At 41.2% G+C, this 12716-nt stretch overlaps 1 protein-coding gene across 1 annotated transcript in view; it reads right to left on the bottom strand.

Moving 5' to 3' along the window:
* The window catches only part of TMEFF2 (transmembrane protein with EGF like and two follistatin like domains 2), a 255058-nt gene that overhangs the window by 47453 nt on the left and 194889 nt on the right, over positions 1 to 12716 (bottom strand). Inside the window, exon 7 of the mRNA XM_042445879.1 lies at positions 5498 to 5557. Within this exon, the coding sequence (XP_042301813.1) occupies positions 5498 to 5557 (60 nt within the window). The remainder of the gene's footprint in view (positions 1 to 5497; positions 5558 to 12716) is intronic.

Genomic DNA, 12716 nt, shown 5'->3' with positions numbered 1-12716 from the left:
GAGATCCTTTATTGCATGCAGAGAGCACAAAGCAGTGTGAGCCATAACTCTGCTCCCTTCCATGCTTTCCCTCATGCTCTGCCCAAGGCAAGAGAGAATGGGGGCGGCCCATAAGAATTCAGTTGTATTCTTGCACCCAGATGCATCTAAAAATAGCCATCCTCCTGAGGATTCTCAGAGAATCCTTCAAGAGAAGGCTAATATGGCATTGGTTGAGCTAGACACTAAGATGGCTTCACTCGGGCTAACTTAGGAAAACACATCTCTATCGAATTGCATGTCTTTGTTTCATGGATATCCCTCCCCCCAAAAGCTGACACAATGAAGATTAAACCCAAGATATTTACTTCCTCTGTAACAAAAGTGTTAAGGGCTTTCTGACAGCAAGAAACAAGGACTTGGTTGTTTACTCAGAAGGGGCCTGTTGAAGGTAAGTTTAGATGCCTGGCATGGAAAGATAACCTAGGCTCCTGCTAGAAATTTTAGTTAGAAGGCAAGTTACTCTGGCACATGCACCATGTATGTGACTTGGCAAAACTGTACTAGAGTATACAAGAAGTCTGGAAATGTCAGCCCCCCTTTCCATTCCCCCCTCTCTGTGTCACTGGTGACGCAGTGGTTAAATGCCTGTACTGCAGCCATTCACTCAAAACCACAAGGTTGCGAGTTCAAGACCAGCAAAAGGGCCCAAGCTTGACTCAGGCTTGCATCCTTCCGAGGAGGTCGCTAAAATGAGTACCCAGACTGTTGGGGGCAAATTAGCTTACTTGCTAATTAGCTTACTTGCTGTTCACCGCTATGATCTTTGGAATAGCGGTATATAAATAAAACAAATTATTATTATTATTATTATTATTATTATTATTATTAAAAAGCAGATAAAAAGAAAATCAACTCATTTGAGATGTGGTGCTGGAGAAGATTGCTGGGGAGACTGTGGACAGTCAAAAACAACAACAAATAAATGGGTCCTAGGACAGATCAAGAAGTCAAGAAGATCAAATTAAGGCTGTTGTACTTTAGCCACATCATGAGAAGGCACAACTCATTAGAAAAGATAATAATGACAGGAAAGGTTGAGGGTGATAGAGAGGAAAACCGCATGCCAGATGGCTAGATTCAATTAGGGTGGTCACAGGCATGAATCTACAAGACTTAAGCAGAGCAGTCAAAGACAGAGGGTCTTGGAGTTGTCTCCTTCACAGGGTCACTATGAGTTGGGGTCATCTTGAGGACAGGTAACAACAACAACAACAAAATATGGGAACTTTACTAGCAACCCTTCTCTGGATGTCTGGTAGCTGCCCTTTTTATTATTCATTAGACTTCTGGCAAAGAAAGGAGCACATCACATACAAGAGGTATGGTCAATGAGTCACAGTCATAGGTCAAGGTGGATCTAGAAGGGGATGAATAAGCCAAGATAACAACTACTAAGAAGAAATCTTCCCCCATATTTTCCAAGCTGTTGCCACCCAACCTATCATCAAATGTCTTTTCTCCTTGCAAGACCTCATCTTAGGCTGAAGCAAAATTTGTCCTATAAGAATTAGAAGTAAAGAGCAAAAACTTGCCCAAATGCTATTTCTGAGCTCACTACTTTTTGATATTTGTCATCATATGTGACATGGCTGCCACTTCCAAACTGGGAACAACCATATGTAAACAAGGCAACAGTACTTTCAGAAATTCAGCTGTCCACCTGGTACTGTAATATATAAAACCCAGTGGCAAACTTCCATTGGATCCTACAGTATCCTCAAGGACTAGCAACCCCCCCCCCCCCCACAGAGCTTCCCTCCCTTGCACTCCCAAAACTGCCCTAGTGGTCTGGGGAATACCAGGTGGAATTGGTTTGTGCCATTGCAGTGAGGAGGGGAAGAAAGTCACCATTCTGCTAGTGCTGGATGTGATTGTCCACCACTGAATCTTGACTGTAAATCCCATTCACTAGTCTATTGTTCTGGAACTCAGTGCCTTAACACAACCAGCCATAATAATGCTTAAATTATTTTCATTTGTTTTTTTTAATTGAAAATGGTATAACATTTTTCTTAACTAAATAAATGAATGAATAAGCACTACAATGATCTTTTAAACTGAAAAAATGGTTCTTAAAACATATGTCATACACATACAATTATATCCAACTGTTTATTAAGCCATGTGCTGCAGATAGATGGTGAATGCCTTGCTGTCTAATGGGGCCAACAAAATCTTCATAAATTAATCTCAGCACATGCCAATAAATATGGGACATGCTGTCTTTTATCTTTTGGTACATCCTGAACACACCAAGTGTTTAATGTCAAAGTCAGCCCTGCAACCTCACAAAGCTCTAGTTCCTGAACAGAAAGGAAATCACAAATAAAAGCCATTATGACTCTCTTGCCATGTTTTCAATGATTATAGTCCCAAGTATTCTCATTCTCAGTTCTACAGTCAAGCTGTGAAAGACTACAGAAGCATTATAGACTCCTTGCACATTAATCCTTCTGGTAAAGCAGATTTGAAAAATAAAAATAAGCTAAAATAAAGATACTGCTCCCACGCTACCAAACAACACTTGATAAAACCTTAAATAACATTTACATATATATTATATTTCAAAATACTATGTTAAGCCTGAGCTGGGGTTATATTTTATTGGAAATTCCAAATAAATTAAAGCCATTCATCATTAAAAAAATAATCTGTTCTAAAATATCTCATTAACTTTGCATCCAAAAGCAGGCAAGTTATACTGCCTATTCCAGCAAGGTCTGAAGACACAAGCAGCCAGAAATGAGCTATATGAAATTATTGGTTTCAACTTCATGGCATGCTGATCTTTTTTCCAAATGAAATTTGAATCACTGTGGATGCTGCACTGATGAATGGGAGTGCAAACGAAGTCAACCCTAGGAAAACGGGAAGGGGGAGTTCATGCATTAAAATGAAAAGAAGTGCCTGATTTAAAAGCAGTACTGTCAGGAGATTAATGGTTTTTAAAACTTTGATTATTCTGGCATTTAACTGATTAACTGAGGTATTTAAATATAATTAAATGAATGTACATTTTTGCAAACTCTATAAAAGCATCTTTTTTGGGGAAGGCATCCTGCACTGAGGGAACTAGCACTTTCAGATATGAAATCCATTTCATTCACTGACAGAAACATCACTTCTTATATTCTGTTTTTCATCACATTGCCAAATGGGGAAAGTATGGCCAATATGATACATCATAGCCAAAGGGGGTCATAAAATAAACAGGAACAAAGGCTATTAATACTATGAGGTACAATAGAGAATTATGAGAATACTATGAGATATTGAGCCAATAGCTTAAATCTAGTTGGTACTCTCAACCAAAATCTGTCTACTAAATCTATGCTACTTGATAAAAACCAACACTTAGGGGTGAAACAGATGGTCAAAATAAGCAGGTTTCCGACTGGCTTCGAGGCGGGGTGTTTAAATGATGTGCACCTTGAAGGCGTCTGGGGAGCTGTCTGGGGAGAAAAGCTGGACTAAAAAGGAGCTGGATATTTCTGCTTCTTCCCAGAAAGTGCGCACTTTTGCACGGGTGTTTAAAGGGCCACTGGATCCAAACCCTAACCCTAACTCTGCATATAAATGCCCCATTGCAGGTGCACCTTTAGAAGGGATGGAGCTGTCGTACCCAAGCAGTGGGTGTGGCAATGCCCAAAAGAGAAACCATGACACCTCTCATGGAGATATGCAAAACATACACAAACTAGACAAAGAGGGGGCATGAGTCGAAGGGGGCATGATTGTACCTTGCCAGCATCTGCATGGGCGCTCCGATGCTCTGTCCCAGTGGAGTGCTGCACTTGCAGCTGAGTGCAGGCTTATAAGAACAGCCATCCAATGGGATGGCAGTCGCCAGTGGTTTGTTCCTGTGATGGTGTGCAAGAATGGTGTGTGTGTGTGTGGGGGGGGGGGAACAGTAAAAAAACAAAAACAAACTACCCACCAGCGAGACTTGAAGCCGTGTTGTGCGATCATAAGGGCCCACGGTTTAACCTTCCCCCATATTTCGCAGCTCGGCTAGCATGGTATGTACCATCTATAAATTTAAGATCTGCAGACGAAGAATTATTGGCAGTTCCACCAATGCATATGGCTCTGTCAAGGTTGTGAGCCTTTCAGGACCTGGCTCTACATTTGTGGAACAGCCTTCATTTTCATATTGCACCTCCAGCTGGAGGAGGATCTGATCCACTTTCATAAAGGGTTGAAGACCTTCCTCTTCGATTCACTGACTTAAGTTGCTGAGCATGTCAAGGGTGGCAGAGATGGGCAATGACTGAGGAAGATTTTGTTTGTTTTGTTTTTAGCATATTAGTATATTATTTTAATAGTTTATAGTGTAGTGTTTTATTGTTCACTTTTTATTGTATATGTTTTAATGTATCACCTTTTGGTGGAAAGAGCATAACAACAACAACAACAACAACAAGCTGTCTAGGGAGCCAACAGTGTGGTTGGTGAAGACAGGGATCACCTTTGGAATAGGCAGCTTCAAGTCACTTTTTCCTGCTTGTCTGTTTGCCCCTTAGGGGCTGTTTAGACCGCCCCTAAGGGGTGGCCAGCAGCCATCTCTTTCTTCACCAGATTGGGGCTGTGGCAATCACACACTGCAGCCTTGATCTGGACTTTCTGTGCTGCAAAAAGCAACTCCTTTCTTCGCTGCGGAAAGGGCACCATAGCCACTGGTGCTGCAGCTTTTCTGTGCTCCTTTCGCACTGCCATCATCTGGATGCAGTGTCAGAGGGGCATCATGACACCGCCCACTGTGTGGTGGGGTGTGCAGCGTCATGCTGGCATGAACTCCTATATCTGTTAGTCTTTAAGGGATCAAATGACTGTTTTTACTGGATCAGACTAATACCCATCTCCCTGAAAATAAAGAATAAAACTCTTGTATCAAGCCAATGCAAATTCATTCTACCTTTTAAATAAAGGCCATCACTCTTGATGTCCTGAATTACACACCTGACTTCACCATCCGTTCCTACACAATAAAACAGCAGAATAATGCAATACAGACAATATTGGCTGGAACAGTGATACTCAATAATGGGAACTGTCTGATAGCTTTAGGGACAGCCTTTGTTGTTGTTGTTGTTGTTGCTGCTGTTGTTTTGTGACTTCAAGTTTTTTCCAACTTATGGCAAGCCTAAGGTAAACTTATCATAGAGTTTTCTGGGGTGGAGAGAGTATGACCCGGCCAAGGTCACCCAGTGAGTTTTCATGGTTGAGCAGGGAACTGAATCCTGGTTTCCAGAGTTATAGTTCAATGCTCAAACCACTATGCCAAGCTGGCTCTTGGGGATAGCCTCACATTTCCATTTTTATTCACATTAATAACATTTACTTAAATTAAAGGCACTGACATCTATTGTTAGCTTTTGGAAATTTGGCAAAAGTAAATGTGCTTTCCCTCCATGAGAAAACCTTTTATTTCTATGCAGTGGAATTAATTGATTACCTGCATAATCTGTTCTTGCATAATGTCCGTCTTCTGACTTTGTAGTGGTAGTTGTATTATCTGAAAAACACCAATACATTTTATCTTGTTATATTATGATGACTGTATCCCCCTGCACTGGCAAATTGCTCTCTTGCACTTTTAAGTCATGACAGTGCTACCTCAAATCAGCACTATGCTAATTCTGAAACATAAGAAAAATTACTATATCCTTGCCTGCTTCTCCAGGAAAAACAGTCCAAATGCTTTAGCAAAGTTTCTGTGGTACACAGTCTTCACAAGACTTATGGTACAAGCCAGGATTGGTGGGATAATCCTCAAATCTATCTGAAGGCTGCATTTTTGAATGCATGCTTATGCTACACTCGCCCTGAATATGCAATGCAGGCAAATATATGAACATTTTAAAAAATATTGTTCAATAAAAAGTCAATGCAAAATCTGCTTGTTCAGTAGAAAATCTGCATATCTGAGGAAACATGTCATGAACTCATACATTCTTTTTAAAGGAATGCAATGACAAAATTGTCAAATTATGTGTTCATGTTTCTATGCAATAATAAAAAGAATTGATATTTCAACATTTGTAGCCACTACATAAAAATGGCTTCAAGAATTATATAAAGCATTTAATAAATATAAAGCATTTAGCATGGAGGTTTGGAAGATATGGTTGCATCTCTGTTTCAAAAACTGTAACAGGGAAAACCCTAGCTCAGTCTTCTGACTTTTAACAAGTAATTTGTTTATTTTTAAAATGCACATTATTCAAAGAGTAACATTTTCCTTTTTGCCATCACATTACTTTTAGTTCCTTTTAAAATCTATTTTCCCTTAAAATTACACTTTAAAAATCCAAAAATATCCTAAATCACTCCTCGATATGGGGATGAGGGGGCTGTAAATGTTAAGGAAAAAGCAACATGGGATATACAGTATTTGAAATAAAACATGTATGTGAGAGTCAGGGTGACTCAGCAGAAGCCAATTGAGAACCACACAGGTGTAAATGGTAATACAATTAACAAGTCCTGAATGCCAAGGACAAGAAATGTAAAGTGGATAATTGGACACACCTGAGAATTGTAAAGTGGTCAAGGCTGAGATGATGAAATCATTAATTGTAGGATGAACCAAGAGAACCAATGAGAATGATGTACACGCCTACTGGGTGGAAACAGACAACAGTGGGTGGTACCATGCATTGACTATAATAATGACTATGCATCCCAATGTATTTTGTGGGTTGTAGAGTGGGTAGTAGTAGTGGATAGAGAGGAGTATAGTATTGTTGTGTTGGATAGTTTTGGAGCTGTATATAGTAGAATAAAGTAGATCTTTTATATAAGACTACTGAGTTGTCTGGTGTCTTGGGTGAAGCTACAAGAACCAGCTGGATCCTGAAGAAGGGTGAAGACTTCTGTGGAAGCAAGAGTGAGAAGGCTTGGAGAGTGTGTCAGGGTCTTCAGCCTGTTCTCTGTAACTCTTGCTAAGCTATAACCACTGGCCAAAACTGGTCAGCGCGGTGCACAACCAGGTGGTGAGTTCAAGCCAGAGGTGAAGAGCTACAACTCCCATCATCCTTGACAGTAAAGACCGCCCCAAAGAGGTGGTCTGTAGCCGTCCCATTCCTGGTCAGATCAGTGTTGCACCAACCAACTGTCATGATCCCGATCCAGTTTCTAAACAGCACAAAAAGGAGCCTCAAATAGCGCTCCTTTTTGCACCCTCTAATGGGCATCACAGCCACGGTGGCATGGCTTTGTGACACCCTTTTGGTGCTGCATCATCTAGATGCAGCGCCAGGGTTGTGCCATGATGCTACGTTCTGTTTAGAAGTGCATGTGGACTTTATGGCATGAAGGGGCAGAACCATGGCATCCAGCATGTGGATGCTGCGCCGTGGCTCCTACAGGCTGGCACAAAATGTTGTTCTGTACTGCCCCCTAAGTCACCATCACTTATTTTGCAAATGGAATGTCATTATGCCCCAGTTAATCAAAAGTAATATGTTGCAGTTAAAATTGTTACTTGTAATTTCTTACTTCCAAGTTGTAGAAAAACAATTATAACCTGAAGCTTCTTCAGGAGCTTTGGATATGTAACAGAAAAGACAAGATGGTGACAGAAATCAATTAAAAAGCAGTTTGGGGCATCTCCATCTGCATGTCCTTGCTCCAGATGTTGCAGACACTCTCCTGGTCTGCTGACATGGACCATATAATTTTTCAGTAATGAACACCTTGATTTTTAAGTACAGTTGAATGAACCAAGAATTCACTGAGAACCCATATGGTGCAGTGGTTTGAGCATTGGACTGTGATTTTGGAGACCAAGATTCAAATTCCAGCTTTACCATGAAGCACACTAGGTGACCCTGGATGAGTCATACTCTTTCAGCCCTAAAGGAGGACCATGAAAAACCCCTCTGAAGAAACTTGCCAAGAAAACCTCATGATAGGTTCGACTTCGGGTTGCCATAAGTCAGAAACAATTTGAAGGAACACAACAACAACAACAACAACTAAAGGCCTTTCCAAAGGTTGGTCCAAAACACATCTGGACAATAAGGAGAAAGGGGAAAAAAAAAGAATAGAGCACCTGACTGAAATTATCTAGAGTAGATTGTTGTTTAGTGCCTTCAAGTTGATTCAAGTTTATGACAACCCTATCATAAGGTTTTTTTTTTTAGAAGATTGCTTCAGAGAGGAGTTTCTATTGCATTTAATAGACACCAGTGAGATCACCCAGTGAGTTTCCATGGCTGAGTGGGGATTTGAACCTTAATCTCCCAGAGTCATAGTCCCACCCCTGAATCACTACACCATGCTGGGAAAAACAAAAACACCAGCAGTCTTATACATTCTGGCAGCATGTGTGGCTGCTTTGGACTGTGATGCTATAAAAACTCCCCCAGGAGTAAGTTCCACTGAGATCAGTGGGACTCATTTCTGAATAGACATGCATACCATTGCACTAGAAGTTTGAAGATGCTGCCACACTGCTGAATTAATGCAATTTGACACCACATTACCTGCCAATGCTCAAGGCTTTTGAATTCTGGGATTTGCAGCTTTGTGAGCTATTTAGCCTTCTCTGTCAGAGAGCCCTTGGAGACCAAGATTCAAATCCCAGGACCCCATAGGATGGAACCATGACAGTTAAAGTGGTGTCAAACTGCATTAATTCTGCAGTGTGGCAGCAGCCTCAGAGTCTTACACATAGAAAGTAATAGTGGTTCCCTCCCCTTCTTCTGATGGCTTCAGTTCACACAACATTCAAGTTATATATTGATCAAAGCAAAGTGACATGAAGCAAAAGAAAAAAGAAAAGTTAATCCAAATCCTGTGTTCAGAATTGTTTATGCATTCACACACTTTACATCATTTCTTGTGTTTCGAAGTTTCAGGGTTTGTATCTTCTTAATAATTCTATTAGCACACAGGAAAGTACTTGAAAAATGGGGAAAAGTTCATTGTATGAGCACTACTAGCAAATGAGAGATCAAAAACCTTAACCTTGACGGAGGAGCAGTTCAGGGCATCTAAGGCAAAAGTTATCTGCTTCTCAAATATAGTGTTTCAACACTGCTTAAAAAAGAAATCCCTTAAAAAAACTGCTCTCCTCTTGAATCTGGGGCAATACTGCCACATAACATGCAACCTCATAGCCAAATCTGGGGCAAAAAGGCCACACAACACATGTCCATATCTGCCCCAGATCCGGGCTATCCTAGCTTATCACTTTTTAAAATTCTGGTGTTTTCTCTAGAGTTTGTGCCAGCATTTTATTGTCCGGAAGAGTTCCCAGGCTGATCAGTCAGGATTCCCCTTCCTCCTCCTCTTCCATTGGCAGTACTGTCAGCAGCATCTTGCAGCTGCTTATTGAGAGCAGATGAGGTGCTGGGAATTTCATTTGCCTCAGAGCTAGCACTGCAGAGGGAGAAGAAGCCTGCCATTTGGCTTGGAGCTGGTATGGATAGATTTGAAGGTAGCAGCAGTGCAGAGTGGTGGCAGTAACCCAGCAAACTCTGAAGGGACAGTTGAGTAGTGTAGACAATCTATCTGATATTCCTGGAGAGAAAAAGATATGTGGGGTGGCTCCGGGACAGGTGTGGGGGTAGGAGTCCATTTGGACTTTTGCCCCTACTGTAGACGAGTCCTAGATAAGATCTCTGTACACAAGACAGAGCAAAACTCAGTATGTGTCTTCCATGGCTGGCATCCAGCATCTATTGCCTGGGCTATGAATGGCTGACATAGTCAGCTTTGAAGCTGCCAATCATCTGTTGGATTCCATCAGATGGAGCTATCATGTTTAACAGCTTCCTGGGGCAGTGGCAATATGTATCCTGATATCACCACCCCAAAACCTACATTCTGGCACTACCATGCTGTTAAAATGTTCCTGGTGTGCTCCTGAATTTCAGCAGTGATGCAGTTTTCTGGGAGAACAAGACGTCTGGAAAATGCACACTGAGTACCCTTTAAAGCATGATGTGTGCTGGCAACCCTGGGATTAAAATCTCGCCCATCTCTTCTTCAGGATAGTGAGTGTCAAAGATGACAGTGCCACCCAGTGCCTAGAGCCTCAGTCTTGGAGGATAAGGTGGGAGATAAATAAAGTGAGTGAGTGATGAGATGGAAGCATGCTCCCAGAAAGCTTCTGAGACTGTAATTCTATTTTTTTTTAAAGAAGCAAAATCTCCTCACAGATATTGCTTTCAAGAGATGTATGTGTGTGTGTGTGTGTGTGTGTGTGTGTGTGTGTATGTGTGTGCTGCACCACTGAAATATAGCAGAGAGGTGGCATGTTTGAAAAATGGCAGCAGTGGTGGTAAATCTCCATGTGTCATCTGACAACCCTTGGATCAATGTCTCACCCAACTCTTCTGCAGGCTGGTGACTGGTACTATTAACCTGATGGTGTCACCCATCTTGCTGGTGGCAAGATGATTTTGCAGCCACTACCTGACTCAGTTGTGGGTTAGGGCCTTGGCACAAAATAGCTTCACTTCTTAGATGACACATTTTGAAATGTTTGCTGGCCTAAACATTCCAAATGCAACTTTTCCTAGGAAAATAGGAAGGGTGAAATCCAATAATTTTTGAGTGGTGTTGGAAGATTATAGAGAAATTGTGTGTGTGCATGTGCACTTCCACTATATTTTTCCACATTGACCGAATCTGAACAATTCTGTGGCAGTGTTGGAAAACATGGCCACTTCTTTTGATGAAGAGTCAATCTACATGATGTAAGGGTAACATAGTAGTTGCCAAGCTACAAAAAAGTGGGCTCTGTTGCTTTTAATAATGTCCAAACTACTGTTAAAATACGTGTGTGTGTGCGTGTGTGTGTGCAAGACACACACAGAGAAAGTGTGATGGGAGGGAGGGACTAGCACTTGTTTTACCAAGAAAATCCCTGATTCACCCCACTTTTTGATCTTCACATTGAGAGAACTCTAAGGTGGTTTGGGTGCTTGAGCTATGGTATTCTAGGAACATACAAATTAGACCGATAAATTAATAATCAATAAATAAAATACAATATACAGTAGAGGAAGCAGAAAAATCTTCATGAGTGAACTAATGTTCAGCCCTGCAAATTCAATGAGGCTCGCAGCTGGGTTCTATGCATTCTAAGTCAATTACTCAAGTACCTAGGGTTTCTCAGATACTTGAGGGCTGAACCCAGGGCCTCCAGTTTTCAGAGGAAGGGGGAGAAATCTCCAAGCAAGAAAGCAGCCTTAAAAACTGTGTGTACTTATATTTTCCTTTTTACTTAGACTTAATGGTTTTTATTTGAATGCAATTCTCTGTGCAACTGTAATTGATGCTTAAGGGATCATGCTTGATGACTTCACCAGGGCTGCCTCATGTAACATCACACTTGCAGTGTCACTAAGGCCCATGCTCTGTGGCATCACTAGATCTTAGATTCTGCCTAGAAATTGTAAGGCGTGGAATACTATATATATCCAATTATTAGTCAAAAAATTTATGCCCAAAAGTTGACCTTAAAATCCTCGGTTGACCTATATATGGGTCAATACAGTAATACTGCTTAGAAAGGTCCTGAAAGAAGCTCTGCCCTGATGCCTCACTCTCCCTGCCTTGGCAGTGATCTCTGAAAGAGCTGCCAAGGCAGGGATGGTGCGTGAAAGAGGTGATTAACCTTCTTAATCAGATGTTAAAACCTTCTCTCCCCATCCTCCTCCTCTCTTTCTGGATGTCTCTTGACCACCAAACCCCACTTCCCTTCCCTTCTCAATCTGATGATAAAACCTTCCTTCCCCATCCTCCTCCTCTCTTACTGGACCTTTCTGACCACCAAACACCCCATTTCCCTCCATTTTCTTCTTTCTCGATCCAATGTTAAAACCCTCTCCTCCAGCACCAGAGATGTGGTGTTTGGTGGTTGGGAGATGTTCAGAGAGTGGTGTTTTCCCCTTTGATCCTTTGTTACATGCCCCTAAGTTTTACCCTTGACCTATACACAGGTCATATCAAAATATATGATTTTGGCTCCCAAACCTGCCCTTGCTCGACTTATATATGAGGTCGACTTGTATAAGAGTATATATGGTAATCTTGACATGGAAGCCCTAGAAATAGCACACATCAGGACAGTTAGGAAGTATTTGGAGAAGAAGAGGAAGCAAACTTAACATGAGGCCCCTAACCTGTGAGGACCTTGGAACCATTGCTAAACTAGCCTTTCTTCACACTACCCTGTTGTTAAAATGACCTCCTTTCACAGCCTGTGAATAGTGTTACAAAATGTTTGTTTGTGTGTGTGTAGCTTTCTAAAGGTCAGCATATTTATTAATTAAAATGTTTATATTTTGTCCTTAGATCTCGAGATAGCTTGAAACAAAATCAATGTAATCAATTTAAAATCAATTAAAATGTAAAATAGCAAACGAAAATTTATAGCCTAAAACAGATTAGCTTGCAAATTAAAACAGGTTAAAACAAATTAGACCATGCAGATTTTAAATCACAAAGGCTTTAAGAAAAAGCCAGGTGTTAACTTGTTGCTGAAATGAAGCTACCATGAGTGCCAACTGGATCTCTAAGGTAAGGGCATTTCACAACTGAGGTGCCACAACAGAAAAGACCCCTTTTCACTCTCACTGGTGCCCCCATTGTATGACACAAAAAGTGCCATTCAGCATACCTTAGGCTGTGAGCAAGCATATATCAGGAAACATGTT

The sequence above is a fragment of the Sceloporus undulatus genome, chromosome 1 (genome assembly GCF_019175285.1).
Source record: "Sceloporus undulatus isolate JIND9_A2432 ecotype Alabama chromosome 1, SceUnd_v1.1, whole genome shotgun sequence".
Classification (NCBI taxonomy): domain Eukaryota; kingdom Metazoa; phylum Chordata; class Lepidosauria; order Squamata; family Phrynosomatidae; genus Sceloporus; species Sceloporus undulatus.
Note: the sequence above shows the minus strand (reverse complement) of the source record. Positions and strands in the feature narration are given on the sequence as shown.